The sequence below is a fragment of the Sarcophilus harrisii genome, chromosome 1 (genome assembly GCF_902635505.1).
Source record: "Sarcophilus harrisii chromosome 1, mSarHar1.11, whole genome shotgun sequence".
Taxonomy (NCBI): Eukaryota; Metazoa; Chordata; class Mammalia; order Dasyuromorphia; family Dasyuridae; genus Sarcophilus; species Sarcophilus harrisii.
The window spans coordinates 18,493,582-18,515,983 of NC_045426.1; the positions used below are offsets into that span (position 1 = coordinate 18,493,582).

General features: G+C 38.0%; 1 protein-coding gene and 1 long non-coding RNA gene across 5 annotated transcripts in view; one reads left to right on the forward strand and one right to left on the reverse strand.

The window, feature by feature from the left end:
* The window catches only part of DNAH12 (dynein axonemal heavy chain 12), a 133,327-nt gene that overhangs the window by 60,211 nt on the left and 50,714 nt on the right, over positions 1 to 22,402 (reverse strand). For 3 of the 4 annotated variants that reach the window (XM_031953093.1, XM_023498082.2, XM_031953085.1), the window contains 10 exons: positions 21,829 to 22,017; positions 20,658 to 20,777; positions 16,131 to 16,319; positions 15,376 to 15,527; positions 14,518 to 14,656; positions 13,607 to 13,773; positions 12,118 to 12,373; positions 9,734 to 10,033; positions 8,416 to 8,594; positions 6,255 to 6,447 (listed from right to left, as the gene is read on the reverse strand). In XM_031953093.1, the coding sequence (XP_031808953.1) occupies positions 6,255 to 6,447; positions 8,416 to 8,594; positions 9,734 to 10,033; positions 12,118 to 12,373; positions 13,607 to 13,773; positions 14,518 to 14,656; positions 15,376 to 15,527; positions 16,131 to 16,319; positions 20,658 to 20,777; positions 21,829 to 22,017 (1,884 nt within the window). The remainder of the gene's footprint in view (positions 1 to 6,254; positions 6,448 to 8,415; positions 8,595 to 9,733; positions 10,034 to 12,117; positions 12,374 to 13,606; positions 13,774 to 14,517; positions 14,657 to 15,375; positions 15,528 to 16,130; positions 16,320 to 20,657; positions 20,778 to 21,828; positions 22,018 to 22,402) is intronic. The other variant, XM_031953099.1, reaches the window with a different exon arrangement.
* Positions 666 to 21,911, forward strand: LOC105749574. The gene is made up of 5 exons (XR_004232074.1): positions 666 to 998; positions 9,755 to 9,970; positions 15,215 to 15,384; positions 17,984 to 18,228; positions 21,827 to 21,911. It is a non-coding gene; the product is annotated as an uncharacterized LOC105749574 (long non-coding RNA).

The window sequence follows — 22,402 nt, forward strand, 5'->3', positions numbered from 1 at the left end:
CCAGTTACAGAATATATTCCCAGTTATAGAATGGTGACAAAGAAATCAGCTATTATTGATTACTTTGAATTCAGTTTTGGTTTGATTACAGGATTAAACTCACCCTTTGGGGAAAACTAGCCCTAACAGCTAAGCCAAACTAATATAGATCTTAGTGTCTTAATACAGACACAATACAATATAGAATACAATAATAGAATATAGTGTCTTAAATTTAGGTTACTTATAAATTTAGTGAATAGACAGATTGAGAAGACTTTCATTTAGCAGCAGAAAATTAGAATAAAATAGTCATAAGATTATAAGGTTTTTCAAAAAGCTAAATTTCCTCTTCTAGCAGAAGGGGGATTGATCAGAGGCTAAGATCCATTTCTGGCAGCTGGAAGGATAGACAAACTTCTCTCTCTTAGACAAGTTCCCCTTTCTTTTTTTTAAGAGCTACAATTTAAGTTGAGTAAGGAATCTATTAAGAATGATGTGGACAGGGGTACAGGGAGAGAAGATTGCTAACTACTGACCACAAGTTCCTCTTTGTCAACACATTTTTCTGGTCACAAAAGGCACCACCTGTAGAAAAGACCTTCTGACAAAGGATTTTAAAAGTCTAGGAGGAACTAACTCATCAGGTGACTTTCCTTGCCCAACTGAATTCTGTTCAAAACACATTTCTGTCATTTTTCGATTCCTCTTTTTTTGTTATAAAAATCGCTCTGTAAATCACTCCTGTTCTCTTGACCTCTGAGGATTCAGATAACCTGATTTGGGATGCAAATGCTAATTTTGCAAATTAAATCAGAGATGGCTTGGCAACTTTGTTCTCGGTTTCCTTTTTATTTCAGATAATTAATTTTTATAGTTGGCACCCAAGATGGAACCTAAGGAATTCACTTCCTTAAGTGGTCCTCTCCACAGAATTTTCCCAAGAGCTCTCTGGTCACTGGGAGACTTCTCAAAGAAAGGGCTGTGTTGGAGGCCTGGACTTTATCCTTAGTCCAAAGGTAAGGTAAGTCTCTACTCTGAGAAGTAAACCACCAAAACCACCAAATGTTTTACTCTGAAGAAATTGTTAAGTGCAAAGAGTTTTTAGAGGATACCCTCCACATTAGTGGGGAAGAAAGTGTATTTTTGTTTTAGAAAAAGCTCTTTAATAGAAAATTATTCCCCTGGGGAAAAAAAGTTTTAAGAGAAAAAACCTTTAAGAAGTAGAGTATTTCATTTTTCTTTTTTTTTTTTTTTTTTAAATTCTCTTTTTAAATGTGATTTAGTAGAGAACCTAGAAGAAGTAGAATTTTCTATTAGGAACTTGTTCTAAATAAATTTAAATTTTTAAAAAAAGAACAGGAAGGAAAATTTTGCTAAATTGTGTGTTAAATACATATGTGTGTGTATATATGTGCATTTATGTATATACAATGTGCCCTTTAAATGGATGAATCCAATTAGCAAATTAGACTAAAGCATTTTGATGTTGTTCATTAGATTAATTTAATTTATTAATAAGATTAAATATGATTAATAAGATTAAAAACGTAAGACAAACAGAAGAATTAATATTGGACTGACAGCAGGACTATCCTAAATTGTATGTACAATAAAGTAGGCAAGTAAGATCCTAACTTCAAAATCTTCTAGAAAAAATTTAGAAGTTCAAGCCTAAATTAATGTTGTGTCAAGTCTTTGTGTCTGTTTTATGAATAATAAATCTAAGTTTAGGAATGATGGATTCCTTGCTTCAGATAGAAAGGGGCCTTATATGCTAAAGAAAATCTTTTAAGAGAATGGGAAATCTGTGCTGTCTTCTCTGAGCTTTGTGTTTTTCTATACTAGTAGGTGTTTCCAAGCATTTCCTTTGTCCTGTGCTTTTTCCTGCAGAACGGTAAACAGAGGAGAAAGACTAAATAAAACATCAAAAAGAAGTCTTCAGAAAAGACAAGTCTCTTTTTCTTATTCTATTTCCAATACAAGCCAATTGGAGGTTGCAGAGATTTAAGACAGATAAAAAATAATAATAATTAGAGACTAAATTTGTTATTCTCTACTTGAAGATACTTAACAAAAATTGACCTATTAGTTATTCCATAAAAAGAACTTTAAAATGACTAGAGATTGATTTTGAAGCTGTATTTTGAATTTTAAGAACTGTTTTATTAATCATAAAATCTATTCAAAAGAGATTTAGTGAAATAGAAATTCAATAAAATTGAGAGAAGTATTAAAATAGGAAAAATTTGGGAAATTGATACAGGACAAATTAGAATAAAATTCCTGTAGATTTAATTTCACAACTAAGAATTTTAAAAAGAAGTACATTTGCTAAGCCCTAAGCAGTTTCAGTTAGTCAATTTCTGAGTCTGAGGTTGTGCGAATCACTTTGTGAAACTGGTTTTTAGCGTAGATTAAAGATATACTTTAAAACTGTACTTAAAAGTTGGGACAAATTTATTGCAGGAAGGAACTCTGAATTTTTAGAAGACAAAATAGGAAAACTTTAGACCATCTTCAGATTCCAAAAGAATGAAAGTAAGTAGATTTAGAATTATTTACCCTTCTGCTATTACTGCTTTTAAGCAACCAACCTGAAGGAACTTGTTTTGAAATCATGAAGCAACTGCAAGTAGTTGAAATAATAAACTGTAACAAATTGTTTAGGTAAATTAGAAACATGGTAAAACTTTTGTTGAAATCAATGGAAGTAAAATTAAATTCAAAATTATATTTTGGTAGAACTATAATAAATAAGGTTATTACAAATTAGGGTAAGAATTATCAAAGATAGAATCAAACAAGAATATAGCAGTATAAGAAGTAAAGGAGTAAATTAAGTGTAAACGTACCTAACAGAGGGTGCTTAGAATACAAAAGAGCAAATTAAAAGGAATATATTATCCACAAATATTAGAAGAAGGAGAAGGAGGAGGGAAAGGAGGAAGAAAGAAGAAAGGAGGAGGAGGAAAGAAGAAAGGAGGAGGAGGAGGAGGAGAAAGAGAAGAAAAAAGAAGAAAGTATTTTGAGAGATGAGATGACAAATATAAATATAAGTACATTGATGATCTTGAATCCCAAAATTTAAATCTTGGCAGCTAATGACCCTTGTGAAAGTTGAGATTTTCAAGTTATTATCATTAGCAATTATACAGCTATATTTCATTTAGGTCAATTCAAAGTTAAATTAATGTAATGAGAATTTCTGTGAATTAAAAATCATTAGAAAATTAACTATGCTGATGACTTCCAATATTGGAAAGAATCAAAACTTTGTAAGAGGAAGTAGCAATTAGGAATGAAGATCATTCACACTCAATGGCGCCAAAATGGAAACTACTTTTATAGAATGCTATTAAATCATATATTAAGAAAGGAATATAGTTTTAAGATGGAAAACAAACTTCAATTTTTAGAGGGTATATAAACTGAATGGTAATAATAATTTACTATTCATTGTGAGAGGAGTAGCAGAGATCCTTTAACCTAATAATATCCTTGCTATATTTAGGACTTGGCCATGAAATAGGTGGATGAATACTTTTCCAGCATAAAAGAGGTTAATTTTCATAAGGAGATAGATCACCTTTTTCTCCATGTTTCCCAATAATGACTAAGAAAGTACCTTAAACTTTGCAGTAAGTTGTATATTTGATTGTCATTGTATAGACCTTAAAGAAATTAGAATGAACTGTGAATTTGTAAACTAAAGAGAAACAGATGAGAGCATTGTAATTAATTGGTTTTTTCTTTTTATGAAAAAAGAAAAATTTGTGCTATAATGAAAAGCACGAAGATTAAGTCTGTAGGCAATCTTGGAGATGAATGAGAAGTAAACTAGAGGAATTAAATTGGTAAAAGAAAATAATGTGTTAGATAAGGTAATAAGAAAGGTCTAGTTTTGAATACTTTTTTATAAAATGGGGGGAAAAGATGACTATTTAAGTTACCAAGTATGGATAAGAAAAGAATGGATATAGTTTTTTTTTTCAAAAAAGCTGGAGTCTACACTGATACAGCTGGATTTTTTTAAAAGGGGGGGGGTTGCAGTCTTGAAAAAAGGAAACTTGAAAAATGGTTTTGATCTTACTGAGAAAAAAAAAATTTTAAGGGAATTTGCCTAATTTTTTTAGAAATGCCTAAAGGTTCATTGGTAGGGTTAAGTTAGAAAAATGGAAGGGATTGGTTTGGTTCTGTGGGTAATTTTTAAAAATTTAAAAAGCAGTTATTGGGGATGGGAGCACAACCATGAGTTATTGGGATTTATTTAATATGAATCAACTAAAAATAATATATCTTTGTGAAAAATAAGGTTTAGTGGGCAGCTAGGTGGCGCAGTGGATAGAGCACTAGCCCTGAAGTCAGGAGGACCTGAGTTAAAATCTGGTCTCAGACACTTAACACTTCCTTCCTGTGTGACCCCAGGCAAGTCACCTAATCCCAATTGCCTCAGAAAAAAAAAAAAAAAAAGAAAGAAAGAAAGAAAAAAAAATTAAAAAAAAGGTAAATTAAGACTTTATATAATTGAATAGATGAAATTTTACTTAAGAAGAACTTGAGAAATTTGGTGTTGTATTCTAAAAGCATGACATTTCTTTAGATTTCTTGTTTTCTAAAAGAATTTAGAATAAGACATAATAAAATAATATAAAAATAATAAAAAGCTAAGTTGCCCCTTTCTGGCAGATAGAGAAAGATTAGCCAAAGGTTGGTTAAGTTCCTCTTTCCAGTCTCAGTGGAATAAGCTCCCTTTTTTTTTTTTCTTAAGTTAACTCTAACTCAACTTAAGTTGAGTAATAGATTCTGCTAAGGGCAATGGGGTTAATGGGGGGCTGCTAGTCCCCTATCAGGGATCACATATTCCTCTTTCTGGTTACAAAAAGACACACCTGCAGGAAAGGACTTCTGGCATAGGGGTAAGGAACTCTGGGAGAAGCTAACTAGCCAGGAACTAGCTTTGCACAATAGAATTATGTTCAACACAAGCTTCTGTCATTTTAAAAATCTTTTTTGTTATAAAAATCGACTCTGTAAATCACTCCTGTCCTCTGACCTCTGAAGCATCAGGTGACCTGATTTGACATGTAAAAACTAGCTTTACAAATTAAATCATAGATGGTTCAGTAATTTTGTCCTGTTTCCTTTTAATTTCAGATAATTGATTTGAACAATGTTAAGTTCCCTTTATGTGCTAAATGCTTATGTATAAAAATACGAGCTTTATTGAGTGTGTAGGAAGCAGAGGAACACAATGGTTTGGCTTCCCCACACACAACTTCACCCCTGATCTGTTCCTGGTGAGAAAGATAGAGACTAGAAATCCTGTAGCTCAGGCAGAAGTCCAGGACCAAGCCAGACTTTGCTCCAGACCACTGTTTCAGGTGAGCCGGTTCCCTCCAGCCCCCTGGAGCATCTCATGCCAACAGGGACCCTTCAAAAGGACCCAGTCTCAAAGCTCAAATAGCCCTCCCTCTGTAGATGGAGGGACCGTGCAGATAACCAGCACTGGCCGAGGCTCCCAGGCTGGCTGCAGCCTGCCAGGTCCGTGCATCTGTCTCAACTGGCTACCACGGGCAAGGCTGTGGGAGTCCTGGAGTCATGACTGAGAGCAGCGGCTCCCTCAGGAGTCCTCCTGATTTTCAGACAAAGGAATCCATCCTTCATTCCCAGTGTTCTAAGTTCTCCGGCCCTGCCTTCGAGTCATAATAGTCACCACCAATAATATAACATTATTCTCCTCATGACCCCCACCAACAAAACCTCAGGACTGCCACTCCAACATTGCTTTCAGCACCATGGCCAGCAGCCTTCTGAAAGGCCAGGCTATTGGGACTTCCATACCCATTCTGTTCCTCCCCCATTTCTCATCCCCGCCACCATTTTAAGAACCAAAACCAAGCCATGTGTAGAGCCAGAGAATCACAGAATCTCAGCATTCACAGGACTTCTGAAGGGGATCTGTTATGGTCTACTAATTAAGACTCCCAACTACATCCCTAAAAAGCAGCTAGCTAAGGCTCTGTGACCCTTTTACTATTCCCTGAGAAGACGCCAACCCAAATTTGGCCAATTTCTCCACAGCTATAAAAATTTCCACAGCTGTGAAAAAAGAAAATTGGACTAGGAGACCCACTAAGATAGATAAGATCCACCTATAACGTTTCTCACTTATAATATCACTATTCCATCCAGCTGGCTCTTCAATCCACATGCTTTCTTACTGGTAGAGGGATCTCTTGAAAAACATGGTAGAAACTTTATAATCATTTTACCTTGAGGTCATCTCTCCATTCATTCATCCCATAACTCTTGGAAATTTCTGGTTGGAACATCTGCATCTTTGCCATAGATGTGGCAAGTCGGGTCATAGATTGGCGGCCACTTCCTCCCAGACCAACCAGCAAAGCATTTCCCCCGGATTGCTTCAGGATGCGGCAAATTCGAGAAAGGTGTTCCAACACATACCTGCCGTGGAGCCATCATCAACAAAACATGTGAATGTCAAGTGAAATGAGTTTTGTTTGATCGTGTAGCTATATATATATATAGTCACAGGAGACTATATTGTCTAGCCAATAAAGTGGTGACTGCTGATGATAAAACATACACACATACAACTTTTTAAACAATGGTTTCAGCTGGATAATTTGAAGGCAAAGGAAAACTAATTAAAAGTTAATTCTAGAAGGGTTATAAACTTAGGGAGTTCATGAATTTAGATGAAGTTTTAAAAATTACATCTTAATTAGTCTCTAACTGAAAATCTAGCATTTCCTTCTATTATTTAAAAATATAATGAGTTTTTTTTTTAAAGTACATCTTAACTTTCACTAGTCTCTAATTGAAAATGTAACATTTCCTTCAATTATTTAAAAATACTATTTTGAGAAGGGCAGCACAGACTTTCCCAGTTTGCCAAAGGACTTCATGATGCAACAACAAAGTTAAGAAACCCATGTTTTAGCAGGGGTCCTCAAACTTTTTAAATAGGGGGCCAGTTCCCTGTTCCTCAGACTGTTGGTGGGCCAGACTATAGTCAAAACAAAAACTTTGTTTTGTGGACCTTTAAATAAAGAAACTTCATAGCCCTGGGTGAGGGAGATAAACGTCCTCAGCTGCCGCATCTGGCCCGTGGCCATAGTTTGAGGACCCCTATTCTAGAGAATGAAATATTTATCCATTTTCATAATCAATCTTTTCCTGTATCTGATCTCATAGCTGTGGATATTCCCTTCATTAGTGCAATTGTAACCCCACCACGTCTCACCTACTTGAATCATAGATATAAAATAACAATAATGACAATTCTGTTGTTCAGTTGTTTTGGGGAATGCTGACTCTTTGTGACCCCACTTGGTTTTCCTGGCAGAGAAACTAGAGAAGTTTATCATTTCCATCTCCAGTTCATTTGACAGATGAAAAAACTGAGGCAAATGGTTTGCCCAGGGTCACGCAGTCAGTAAGTATCTAAAGCTGAATTTGGATTCAAGAAGATGTGTTTTCCTGACCCAGGCTTGGCACTTTATCCACTTTGCCAGTAGTTTCCCCTAATAACAATACCTAATATTTAGATAATAATATTTGAAGGTTTATAAAAAAAACTCTACAATATGATCTGATTATCACAGCCACTCTGGGAGGGAGATACTACTATTTTATAGATGAGGAAACTGAAGTAGACAAGGTCAAGTGACTTGCCCATTATAGCACAGCCTTGTCAAAGCTTGATTTGAACTCAGGCCCTCCTGAGATCTGGTGTTCTATCCACTGTATCACCACACTTTTTCTAGAGCTGGAAGGAATAACCTTAGAGGCTCTAGAGTCTACTCCATTTGTTTTACAGATTAAGGAAACAGATTTAGAAAAGCTAAATCACTTGCCTTGTCTCATACAGCTAGGAAGTAGATAAAATGGAGTCTGGAGCCAAGTCTTACTGACTCCACATTTAAAGCCTTTCCCTACCCAGAGAAGAGATTCAGGATTTGGGAAGTCTTCCTCTGCTTTAAATTTAAAAGCATTCATTTGGCACCTGTGTGCCAGGCCCTGCTCTAGGTTCTGGGATCACAAAGACAGACAATGACTGGGAGATGCCCTCAAGGAGCTTGGCTTGTATCAAGGGAAACTATGGGGAAGCAAATATGCAAAGCCCAAAGAGATCACCAAGCTCTCTTCAACTCGCCGGCTGTCCTGTTAGCCCTGGCTCTTGCACACGTCCTAGGAGCCACCATGCTTATGGTAATTATGGCATTATCCTCCAGTTATGGCAAAACTGGACAATGGCAAGATGGCTGCTTGTCCATCTCATTTACATGGAAATGGAGAAGTCGTCCTACCTACCAAAATGATGACTGGGGTAGCAAAGGGTTAGTCAATCTAAAAGACCTGAACAGAAGCCTGAGGGGAGGGTTAAGCTTTGGTCCCCAATGGACGCACCGGAAAATGACGAGGTTCATTCTCGTCTTGTGGGTCTGGTTGTATTCCTCCAAACATTGTTCTACTACGTCATTGAAAGTCTTCACATCTGGAATTTCTATGTAAACTCTTTCATCTCCTTCAAGATCTGGATTCATGTAATCCCCAAACAGGAGACTTCTTAAATCCTCCTCTTTTACCTACAATGTCCAAGTAAGGAAATGTAAAACGTTCTACATTTCTAATGATAATAGCTAACATTTATTTAGCACTTGAAGGTCTGCAAGATATTGTCCATGTTTTAGCTCACTGATCCTTGCAACAGTCCCGGGAGGTCATTACTACTATCATCCTCAATTTACAGAGGAAACTGATACTAAAGGAAGTGAAGTGACTTGTCCAATGTCCCACAAAGGCTAGTAATGATCTAAGGCTGCATTTAAACTCAGGTCTTCCAGGTTGTAAGTCATGTGCTCTGGGTGCTATAGTTACGGTGCTTTCTAGTGTCCCTTTACACACTTTGCATTCAATCAACATCTTCTAGCAGAAATTCTTGTTGGTAATATATAAAAACGCTGATGATTTCTGTAGATTTATTTTGTATCCGCAACTCTGCTAAAGTTGTGAATTGTTTCTAGTAATTTTTTAGTAGATTCTCTGGGGTTCTCTAAGTATACCATCATATCATCTGCAAAGAGTGATAATTTGGTTTCCTCATTGCCTATTCTAATTCCTGTAATCTCTTTCTCAACTCTTATTGCCGAAGCTAACATTTCTAATACAAGACTATATAGTAACGGTGATAGTGGGCAACCTTGTTTCACCCCTGAATCTTACTAGGTATGGTTCTAGTTTGTCCCTATCATATGATGCTTGCTGATTGTTTTAAATAGATGCTACTGATCAATTTAAGGAAAACTCCATTATTTCCTATATTCTCTAGTGTTTTTTAATAGGAATGGTGTTGGATTTTATCAAATGCTCTTTCTGCATTAATTGAAATAATCATATGATTTTTGTTAGTTTGGTTATTGATATAGTCAATTATGCTAATAGTTTTGCTAATATTGAACCAGCCCTCTTGCAGGAGTTCTTAACAAGGCTACTTCACTATACTTCACTATAGTTGATTTCCTTCGAAATCTGCTCTATCTTGGCAATGTACAAACACAATTTCCAGGGGTCCCTGGGCATCACCAGGCTGCTAGAAGGGGCTGCAGCCTCGAGGAGGATGCTCTTCTTGCTTCTGTCTCCTAATTTGGCACAGAAATGAATCCTGGAGGAGAAGGCCTGGCCAGGTCCCCCTGGCTGCAACCTCTGGGGCCAGATGTCACCTTACCATCTTGTTCTCCTTCCTCAGGTGGGCGAAGACAGAGTCAAAGTTCTCTTTGAAGTGGTCCTTGATAACAACCTTGATCAGCTCAAACAGCCACTGTCGGTCAAAGTCGTCCACCAGGCGGTCGTAGAACACTCGCAGGACCTCATGGACAAAGAGCCGCACCATCGTGTGCTTGTGCTCCACCGCTTCCCTGTCGATGAGCAGGCAGCCCAGAATGACCCGGGCGAAATCCCGCAGGTTGAATGTGTAGTGAGACTTGGCTGGGGTGGGCAACAGATTTTCCATGGACCGTTTATAGATCTTGGGATATACAAAGGAAAACAAGTCAAGAAGCAGAAATAGAACAGTTGTAATCACTAAATCCATCTGCTTATAACATATCGAGATTAACGTTTAGCATACTGAGACTCATTAACAATATTATTATGTTATGTATTATTATAATGTATATTATATATGTATAGCAATTAATAATAATAATTAACATTTAGACTCATTAATGAATAATATAATAACTGACATTTAGCATCTTGAGACTCATTAACAATATAGTAATTGACATTTAGCATATTGAGACTCAATGAATAATATCATAGTAATTGACATTTAGCATATTGAGGCTCATTAACAAATAATATAATAATAGACATTTAATATATTGAGATTCATTAACAAATGTCATAATTAATGAATTTACATCTTGAGGCTCAGTAACGAATAATATGATTATTGACATTTAGTGTATTGAGGCTCATTGACAAAAGATATGATAATAATTGACATTTAGTATGAGACTCATTAATAATATAACAGAATATAATAATAATTGACATTTGGTATATTGAAACTCATTAACAAATGTTGTAATTAATATTTACATATTGAGACTCAGTAACAAATAATGTCATAATAATTGACATTTAACATTGTGATTCATTGATAAATTATATAATAATTGTTGACATTTAGCATATTGAGATTTGTTAACAAATAATGTAATAATAATTGAAATTTGTCATACTTTGCAATTCCCTTTATAGGCATTTCTCATCTTAGTCTCACAACCACATGAGTTAAGTGTATAACAAGAAAAATCATCTATTTTGTAAATGAGAAAACTGAGGTTTAGGAACATTTAAGTGATGAGTGAATGAAAATGTGCTTATTAAGTACTTATTATGTGTCAGGAACTATAAAAAAACAAACAGAAATAAAAGTCTGTTCTCGAAGCACTGATATCATAAGGTGGAAGAAGATAATAAATAAAGGAGGAGGGAGAGTCAAATATCATAAAAAGAACCTGGATATCAACTTGTTTGGAAATGGTAGAGAAGTAGAAGCAGATTCCAAGTAAGATAAGGCAAAAAGTCACCTGTTGGAGTCAAGAGTTCAAGCCCAGTTCCTGGAGGAGGAAGAGGAGGAGGATGGCAACCAATAATAAGTGTCTGGTGTTAGATTTGAACTCTGGTCTCCCTGACTCCAGGCCCAGCAATCCGTTCACTGTCTAATTTTACATATAAAGAAACTAAGACCCAGTTGGATGTTGTTGCTTTATACTGATATACAAACTGACCTTTTCCCAGTGGGCTCCCCAACCCTCTATAAAGAGGGAACCAAAATTCAAATGGTTTTTTAAAATTCAAGGCAACAGGCCAAAATGAGGTTCTATAGAGCTTTCAGAGACCCTAGCAGGTCACCAGATCCTACAGGTTAAATAACTTGCTCAGGATATGCAGCTAAAAAGTATCTTAGGAAGGATTTGAACACAGATCTTCCGACCAATGCACATCCAGTGTCCACCCGCTATGGCTCCTAAGAACTCTTCCTTGTACTTAAAAGCCAAAATGATTATGTCTCTTCAAGAACTAGAGCTGATAATTTGTTCACCTATAGCACCTGCATAAAGGGAGTGCTCTAATGCCAGAGGGCAGAGGACAATTTAATATCAGGAGACAGATGAGAGAAGCAGGTCATACCAGGAAAGCGGGCAGTGGATGCCCCAGAAAAGAGATCAAGGGCAAACATGGGCCCATGAGAGCTTAGGAGAGGGAGATCAGAGCATGCAATGGCATGGAGACATGGGAGGCAAAGCGCAGGGATGGAGGAAGTCAGTGGCTTGAGACAAAACCAGTTAACTTCATGCTAGTTATGACTGCTCAAGCTTACAGACACAAGTCCTGGCTGCTACTGGCAAACATCACCATAGATCAGTATTATTAAGCACCTACTATGCGCCAGGCACTGGGCTGAGTGCTAAGCCATCAAAGGAGTTGGCTGCTGGAAAGAATGGCGTTCCTCCTCCTCCAGCCTGGTGGGGAGCCCAACAAAGGGACTCTGGGCATCCAGTCTGCCCCAACAGTCCTAACGCAGTCCAGGTCACTCACCTCCATAGTCCCATTAACAATTTGGTTTCCAATAGCAAAGTACTCTGGTGTGAAATCGCGAGTCCTCAAGTAGAAAGCAACAATGGCGGAGAAGATCCTGACCATGGTTTCATCACTGAAGGTGTTAATGGAACAGATGTTGAAATGGCGGATGAATCGCGGAGTGACGGGATTCCTCCCCCCACCTGGTGGGCCCATGGCAGCAATCAGCTGGATATCCATCAGCACAATTTTAGTCGTGTCCTTCAAGTCGTACCTTCAAATCACACACAGATTTCAAAATCCACTGTAATTCTAACCCATCAGTGCTGTCCCCAAAAGATCTCTCTGATTGTCCCTGTCTTACAGAATAGCAGACCCATTTCTCAACCAACCCCCAAAGTTCATATACTCTGACAAAAGATAATATAAGTGGCTAGATTTATATGGCACTGCAAAGTGTTTCACATGAGCTCAACTCTCCAAGAATAAGTGCCATTATTGTCCCCATTTTACAGAATTAGACTGAGATTAAGTGACTCGATTACAAAGCTACTAAGTGTCTGAGGAAGAATCTGAAACCAGTCCTACCTGACCCATGTCTAGTGTCCCACCTCCTCAGAGCTGGGCCAGAATTACCCAGTGATCAGAGTAGGCAATCGGAGGTGGTGAGAAAGCCTAGGGCTTTGGTTTCCTCACCCCTTAAATGAGATGGAGCGGAAAATGGCAAACTCTTCCAATATCTTTGCCAAGAAAACCTCAAATGGGGTCCCAGAAAGACTGAACAATGACTGAAAGAATCCCCATGGTCCACAGCTTAGGGGCCAAGAAGGGAAATTCATCCTCAACTGCCCAGCTTCCTCCTTCCAGAAGTGCCCTAATCAATACAGGACACTTGTAGCCCACGTCAGGAGGGTCTCAGGGACTATTTAGGCTAGCCTTCTCATTTGACAGATATGGGAAACTGAGGCACAAAGAAATGAAAGACTTGCCCACGATTCCATCAAAGCTAAGATGTGAACTCGGGTCTCATGATTCCAAATTTGGGGCTCCTTGCTCTCTTCAAGAGCTGAGTGGGAGGGATAAAAAGGAGGGAAATAAAACAACAAGTGTGCCCTGTGCTGAAAAGGGATAAAAAATTGTGGGGGGGGAGAATAAAATAAAGTGCACTCTGAACTGAGAGGCATAAAAAAATGGCGGGGGGGACAATGAATAAAACAATGAGTGCACCCTGTGCTGGAGAGAAAACCGCAGAAAGGAGATTCTGAGTAGGAAACAGCAGGGCAATCATTCCAGCGAGTCACGGGAGACTCTCACCACTCTTACACATCCTGGGTCCTTCACTCAAGGCGAGGACGTGGAAAATCGGGCTGCTGGAGTGAGAAGGGCCTTGGAAGCCAGGCTAGCTTGGCCTGGCCCCGCTAAGCTCGGGCCTTCCTGACCATGGGCCCAGCTCCCCACCTGCTGGATCACCTGCCCCGACCCACCATGACTTCACTTGAATAGTTACCAATTTCCGTAGTCGAAAAATTGGCGTAACAGTTCAATAGGTGGCTGAGCTCCATATTTCTCCAGGGCCGGCATATTCATGTCATCTATAAATATCACGCACTTCTTGCCCATGGGAGGGCCAAACACTCCTTTGCGCCTCTTGTCCAACCTTGCCATGATAATGTTCTAAGATGCAGGAGAGACCAAGGATGAACTGGATATGGACGTAGTATTATTAATTATTACTTACATTAAAAAGCAGCTTTGATTCATCCATTAGTTCCTAAAAACCATGACAATAATGGACATCCGCTGCTTCTTAATGATGCTGACAGCATAAAAGGTCAGATAACATCAGAACAAAAATAACTAGACTAGGGGCAGCTAGATGGCACAGTAGATAGAGAACCAGCCTTGAAGTCAGAGGACCTGAGTTCAAATCTGGGTCTCAGACACTTAGTACTTCCTAACTGTGTGACCCTGGGCAAGTTACTTAACCCCAATTGCCTCAAAAAAAAAAAAAAATAGCTAGACTAAAGTTTTCTTAAATTTTGAATGTTCACCCCCATATGGGTCACACAACTAAATGTGAGGGTCATGAAAAATTGGCAACCGTCGAAGGTTTCTAAATGCAATGACCAAAAATTCATTTAAAATCCAACGCACAATGAATCCAAGATGTTTCTAGCAGTTCTTCCCTGTGTTGCATGTGGCACAATTTCACCACAGTCTTGAACACACAGCATGGGCACTTTGCACCAATACTGCCCAAAATACCTCTGTGAATCAAAATTTCTCAGGCAAAAAGAGGTTGCAAGTGGAAAAACTTTAAGAACCCCTGCACTAGACAATGGAAAGTTAATCTTACTTGATAAAGAGTTATTTAAATAAAGAGAATAACAACATATGTTTTACTGATTTTAATCTGACCTGAACCTGATTGGCGCTGGTCCTCGCGGAGAAATTAACAAAGAATGGAAAATACTGATCCCTGTTCAAATGATGCATGAGTTTATCCTTCACATAGACTGATTTCCCAGTACCTGTTGGACCCACGAAAAGCAGTGGCCTTTATATTTAAAAGAAAAAAAATAAGATAAATAAATCAGTCAGAAGAGAAAATACAGGAGAAAGACTCCTTTATTGTAAATTAACAGAAACTGGAGTCCTCTGAAAAGATAGTTATGTGTATACAATGAAAAGATGCAGTGTTTGGGGACTGAGGAACTGGGTTAAAATCCTCTCTCCCGGCAATATTGGACTGTGAGCAAATCCAATCACCACCTGGGTCTCAATTTCTTCACCCCCCAAAATAAGGGACGTGGATGAGAGGATGACCCCTAAAATCCCATCTAGCTCTGGAGCTCTAAATTGTTAAGGACAGTTTAGTTTAAGTTGATGCTCCCCTTCAAAATGACAAGATCCCCAGCAGACCTATATAACCTGTAGCTCACTAGTTCGATTTTTCTGACTTGAATATGAAGAGCTTTGACTAAAGCCAAAATTTCCTGAGGTCCATAAATTCTTTAACTGTTTCGATAATTAACTATATTTAATATATTTTTGGTTCAATATATATTGGTTGATTTTGCAATCCTATGTATTTTGTTTTATGCATTGTTACAAGAAAGGAGCTGGAGACTTCACCAGACTGCTCACAGTCCATGAAACAAAAAAAAAAGATGAAAAATTCCTGGACAAAATGACTTCCACGTTCCTTTTAGCAATAAAATTCCCAGCAAATGAAAAATTGTATTTACAAAGTTGGAGCATAAGAGAATTGCTTACTTCTGATAGGTAAGACATAAATCCATTAAAAAAGTATATCTAATTGTGTCCATTGTAGGAACGATAATTTCTTGAATTTTGGTTTTCTTGTCTCCTAAAGAAGTAGATTTAATTAATTCATTCCAGTGGACCCACCGGCCTCTGTTCTTCAACTACCAAAAAAAAAAAAATTTACATATTGTTAAATCCATGAATTTAAATGTAGTTGAAAGATTTTTCTTCATCATTTACTTTTTAAATGATCCTGTTTGCTTTGGAAGATTTCATATATATATAAACACACACACATATTATATGTCTTCTGGATTATTTTACTTTATGGCTAATCAAGTGCCACAAAATTTTTAATAGAGTCCAATGATCAAAATTAACCCAGTCTCTTTCATTTCAAACCTATAACAGGCCTCTTTTCTCCAGGTGTTACCTGTCCCCAACTCAGCACCTGTACCCAAATCCAGACTCCCTGCTTCCTCAATACCAGCTTGATCCAGATAAGAACCCCCCAAATCAGAGCTCCCTCTACTTCCTGCCCCTTTTCTCACCAGTCTTTCCCCTCCCTGAAGTGGGATCACTTTGCTATCTCCCAAATGATTCTGTCTTGCTGTCCCTGTGCCTCCTTATACTGTCCTCTGGAATCTCAATTCTTATTCAATCTATATTAAGCCACTGGCCAAAGTTCTAGGCTCCAGGGCTCAAGGGGCTCTCCACCTGGGGCCAGCTTTATCATCCAACCCCCCATGCAGATAATGTCATACCTCATACGTATAGTCATAGACCAGGCCTTTGTCATCAAAGTTGCATTCCCATTTGCCCACCAAAGATGGTACTGGGTGGTCTGGATCCTTCCCTGTTATAATTTCTCTGACAAAATTATCAAAGATGATACGTCCATTTGAGTCACAGCTTGCCCCAATGGACCAAATCAAAGAGAATATAAAGCAGGCCTGTTTTGACAAAAAGAAGATTTACTATTTTTAAAATGAGTTTTCCGTTCATCATCATCATCATTCCAAGTATTTCCTCCCTTTCTCCTCCCCAAGAGGCTTCCCCTATGACAAATAATATTTTTGGAAAGGAAAAAAAAATCAGCACAACTGACTGATACATTGAGAAAGTCCAAAAACATCTAGCATGTGTAACTACTTTGGACCTCACACCTCCATGATGGGGAAGATTGTGAGTAATTTCTCATCTCTTCAATCAAGTCCTGCTGGATCTTTCTAATTTTGTAACATTTACTTTTGATTTGGGGGTATGTAACTATTCTATTTGTATTGTTGTAGTCGTCATATATTTTTTTCTTGATTCTGCTTATTTCACTCTGCATCAGTTCACAAAGATCCTTCCAGGCTCCCTGTAATCACTGTACACATCATTTCTTACAGCTTATGATGTTCCATTACTTTCTTATCACAATTTGCTTATTAGCCTTTCCCCAATTTTTAGACATCCACTATTTCCAGTTGTTAGCAATCACAAAAACTGCTGCCATTAATATTTTAGAGTATATGGGAACTTCTTCCTCAACATGGCTTCCTTGGAAGTAGAAGCCCAGTAATGGAGTCTTTGGTTCACAGGCTATGAATATTTGGGTCACTTTATTTGCATAATTACAAATTATTTTCCAAAATGGTTTATACCATAACAGTGCATTAGTGTGCCTATATTTCTATAACCTCTCCAACATTAGCTGTTGCCATTTGGGAAGATTAAGATTGACCCTGTCTCATTTCCTTATTGATTCTATTTTGTCCTATTACTGCTTAAGTCATCATTCTTTTGTCTCTGAACTTAGATCAAAATTCAACAGGCCTGTGTTGGATTAAGTTTAAAAAAGGCTTTCTTGCCTCAAGGAAAGTTGCTAACTTTGGGGAACATAACATGAACAGAAAGGGTGTTTGGTCCTGATCTCTTTATTACACTAAGCTATCCTTCAAGACTATCTGGCTAGCTGTCCAAAAGTCTCAGCCAATATCTTGCACCTAAACTTAGACAATGAACACTTCTTAATCTCATGAGAGGAGTGGTGGGGGTCTCCATTACCAAAATTCCAACCAATCATTTTGTTCCCTGTGGTTCAGCTCTGTAATTAATCATATTGCCTTTAATCTCAGAATGTCATCTACTCCGTTCTGTTCTCTATTCTGCATTTCCCAAAACCCATAAAGGGGGAACTTTTGCTTGGGATCTTTGGCATAAGTGGAGGCACAATTCATTGATCATTTATGGACAAGTAGCATGTCCCTGCTAAAAAATGCTGTTTTGTGTGATGATCTGCCTCCACTTACCCTTTTCTTTAATTCCAATTATGACACATTTTTTTGTTATTTTTGCCATTTTGCTGGGTATGAAGAGAAACCTTAGAATTGTTTTATTTATTTTTATGTTATAATTCTTATATATTTCTCTTATTGTTAGTAGTTTGCAGCATTATTTCACAATGCTGTAAATATTTATAATTCTTCTTTTGAGAACTTTGTTCATATTCTTTGACCAAATAGCTATTAAGTTTTATCTATTTTTTTATTTATGTTTCTTAGATAGCAGACTCTTATCAGAGAAATTTGATACAAAAAATTTTCCCCTTTCAATTACTTTCTTATTCTAGATGCATTAATGTTGCCTGATCTAAGTTACAATGGAGTTGTCTACAAGTAACAGGTAACTGAGAGATACTTGAAAGCTCCAGGAGACAGGATGCTTCAATTCTCCATTCCTTGATGGGTCTCTGAAGGATTCCCTCAGACATAGCCACGGGCAGCCGATCCTCATCCTACTTCAGAACTCACCACAAGCATGACTGGAACTCCACTGTTCATCACCACTCTAGCTAATAAATAATGGCCAGCACAGGTAGAACCATTTCTCTGGATGATCTCCTTTAGTCTTTGCCTAATAACCCTATGAGATAAGTCCATAATTTTCCTTCTTTTTTTTTTACATGACGCCATCCTTTGGGGGGAGAGAAAGACTTCTCTCTGAACACCAGGGCAACTGGATTCGTTTGCTTTTGTGCCTTTCTTCCCTGTCCCTGTTATTTTGGGGGAGCTAGTTATGCTAAATATCTATGGAAGTTAATATTTACTTGATCATTTTGTTGTATATTTGCAAGCAAAAGTAAATTGTGCTTAGTAGATTTGTAGTTTAATGTGCAAGTATCTTTTTTTATTGTTCTCATTATGGAAACGCTTGCTTTTTCCCATAAATTAAAACTAAATTTTTGTTTATGTCATAAGCTTAGGATTCCTTGACTCACTGAAAATTTAACAATCAGTTCTTATGCAAGAGTTCAAGCTGGCTCCATGGCACAAATTCCACCTCTGATGCTTAACTATGAGGTAATCTTAGATATCACCTCCCTGGACCTCAGTTTTTTATCTACAAAATGAAGGGGATGCTAAGTAGCCTCTGAAGTCCCTTTCCACTGCCAGTATCTTTTGATACTATTTGCTAAGGTCACCTATACTAACCCTCTCTTGCCCAGACCTTCTTACCCTACCAGACTTGGCTTCTACCTGCCAAGATCTGGTGAATCTGTTAGGCTAACTAGACTTCCAATCCTGTCCCTATTCTGACCAGTTTCATCGCAATGATCCCAATTTTTCCGCAGGTCAGTAAGCCAACTAGCTAATCTCTTCAACTACTTCCCTTTGTGGTCACCAAAACAGACTGGCTCTGAATCCAAAGGCCTCTGATATTACTCAGCAGATTTCAAAATGACTGTGAGAAAGAAAAAACTCTTCAAATTGCCAAAATGAGACCAATTAGGTTAAAAAAAACAGTGTCTGACCATCATTACTGCTCAAAAAGGATGACCCATTGAGGTTCAATGTAGAAAAACTTGGAAACCACGGGTTTGACCCTAGACTCTGGTTCCCAGCAAACCTGAGCATTCTTAAGTGAAAAGTATTTTTTTTTTTTAATTAAAAGACCTTTATCTAAGTTTGTAGTCATCAGCGAAAAGGGCAGGAAATTCCTTAATCATTTACTGGCTATTTCTTCCCAGAAGAAGAGGAAGCCATCCCTGATCTCTGAACTTAGATCACCATGCTTCAGCCTGCAGCCCCTTCTCCCCTTGGTTTCTTTCTTGTGGGTGGGTTCTTCCCAGAGCCTTTCTTGGGGCAGCCATCCCTCCTCCTCCAAGCATCTGTCCAGGTACATCCCCAGCCCCTAGCCCTGCTTCCTAGATCCCCTTTTATGTGTTTTCCCTATTTGAATGTAAACTCTTTGAGGAGAGGGACTATACTTCAGTTTGCTTATATTTGTAACCCTAGTGCTTAGCACAGTACCTCACAGTTAAGTCCCTAAGAGATATTGATTGAGTGATTAACCTAGAGAAGCAGAGAGATATAATAGATAAACTCAAAGTACAGAGGACCCCTGTTCAAGACCCAATTCTGGCCCATCCTGGCTGTGAGACCCTAGATAAATGTCTTAACCTTTGTCTGGCCCAGATTATTAGTGACCAGATAGATGCCCATCTGCATCAAAAAAGGAAAGCTCCCTACATGACTGAAATCACAGAAATAAAAATTCTTTAAGCTGAGCTGGGATATGTATTCCCCAGAAAAATTATATAATTAGTTAATATTTTAATCTTAATGTGAAAAGTATAATTCCGGGAGGAAAATTTAAAATGTATGCCACAGAGCCTTAGTTAGCCTGTTAAATGTGGCATTTGGAGTTTGGGAAGAAAATTTCCCAGTTTTCTGGGCTGGAAGGTATTTGTACTTAAACTGTAAAAAAAAAAAAAAAAGAGCAATGAAGGGTAGCACCAAAAGAACCATGCTTGCATCACTAAGGAAGGGTTCAGAGTGCACAGGCCAATCCAAAACCTCTGTCTAGGAGCTCGAGGCAGTCAGAAGCTATTAGATAATGTGGAATTTGGATTCCCAAACTCTATAAGTTCCCTTAATCAATCAACCAATAAACCTGTATTATTGTTGTTGATTTAATCAATCAATCTATATATATATATATTGTTATTATTATTATTATTAAAATAAACACTAGGCATTTAGGGGGACATAAAAGGAGACCAAAAACAATAAGTATTTATTAATTATCTACTCTGGGCAGGCACCATACTAACACCCAAATGAAATGAAACAATCCCTATTCTCGGTCAGCCTATGCTCAATCAGAAGTGGAGAAGCAAGAGAAGCAATGTATAAGACAGATTGGGATCAAGTCGGGAGAAGTCTAAAGCCAGCATACAAGAAGGCTTCTTCTTGTTAGGCAGGAGGGTCCATGGAAAAGGCAAAGTAGAAAGAAAAACTAACCAAGATCCAAACACGGATGTGTTTACTGTTGGGGTCTTCGGCCGCCACCTCGGAGAGCAAGATTTCAAAGAGGCGAGTGAGAGACACGACAACGTTGCTGTTGCTTGTGGGAATCAGCTCCTGCAGAGCCACAAAGAACAGTCAATTTTTGCCTCTCCGGAAGGTCACACAGAGTTAGTAATTCAGTAAAAATAGTCCAAGGAAAAGAAGCTTCATAAAGTTGCCTTTCATTCACCCATTTGTTCAAATGATTCAACAACCCCTTTGTTCTTGGCCAAGTATAATGTATGAACTCGTGGAATTTACAAACTGGGAGAGGATTCACTCCTGAGCAAACTCATGGTTCACATAATCTGGGATCAGTCTCAGTGGTACTTTCTATCTGTCCCCTTCCTTTGGTACACACTCAAAACAGAAAGCACATGAAAGCTGTTGGAGCCAAGAGAATGTGGGTTTGAGTCCCACCTCAGACTCTCACTAGAAGTTAGGCTAGTTAAATGACTAGCCTGTAAACTGGAGAAAACAATATCATCTATCTCATGGAGTTGTTGGAGGATCATGTGAAATAATACCTGAGAAATAACACTTGTAAAATACTTTATAGACTTTAATTCACTGCCTAAATATCATCATTATTATTAAAGGAGAATGATTTTATCTAGGTTTTTTTTATAATCACCTAGAAGGTGAGCGATATTGTTATCCCCAGTTTAAAGGTAAAGAAACTGAAAAAGACAGAGCTCAAATGCCTTGCCCAGGGTCACATAGCCAGTATGTGTCTGAGGCTGAATTTGAAATCATCTTTGCTCAAAGTCCAGGCCTAGTCATGACAGTTTTGACAGTGATGGAACTCCTTCCACCTCATATCACAAACTTCCAAACATGGGCTGGAGGGAGCCCTACCTGTAACCTAATGGATTCATTCTTTTTGTTAGTTTTGCCTGTGTATGAAAGTCCAGTGAAAAATGAAGCAGCTTTTAAAGATGGTGGAACAGGGCAGATAGTTTCAAATTTGGCCAAAGTGTTGATTTGTTTTTTCAACTGTTCCTGACAGGAAGGAGGGCTCTATTCTGAGTTAGGGGAATGGGAAAAAGATAATGGATGTAAAACAAACAAAAACCAAAAAAAAGGAAATGAGGGTCACTAAAACTTGTTTTCTAACTCCACAGACCTTGCATTTTTTCTGACGAACCCGTAAAGCCACAGGTGTCAACCAATCAAAGAGTTCTTTCAGCAGAGCCTGGTGTTCTTCTCTGTCCAGAGGCTCTTTCAAGGAACTCAACCAAGAAGCAACTAGAGGCTCCCAGCCTAGCTGCAGGGGTTCCATGTAGATCATACCACAGCGACTGACAGTGGCTGGCTAAAGAGAATGAGGCAAGTTTATCTTTCAAAGATGTCTCTTTCGGTCATGTATACTTAGTGTGTATCTAATTTATACTCTAATATATTTAACATCTACTGGTCATCCTGCCATCTGGGGGAGGGGGTGGGGGGAAGGAAGGAAAAAATTGGAACAAAAGGTTTGGCAATTGTCATTGTTGTAAAATTACCCATACATATAACTTGTAAATAAAAAGCTATGAAATTTAAAAAAAAAATAATATTTTTTTTAAAAAGTAATGAATGTGATATAAAAGAAAAAAAAACAAAGATGCCTCTTTCACAGAAAAGACACCAAAAAAGGAAAAAGGCAGTTGGCAGAGGGGTACACTAATGCATTGGTGGTAGAACTGTAATTGAACCAA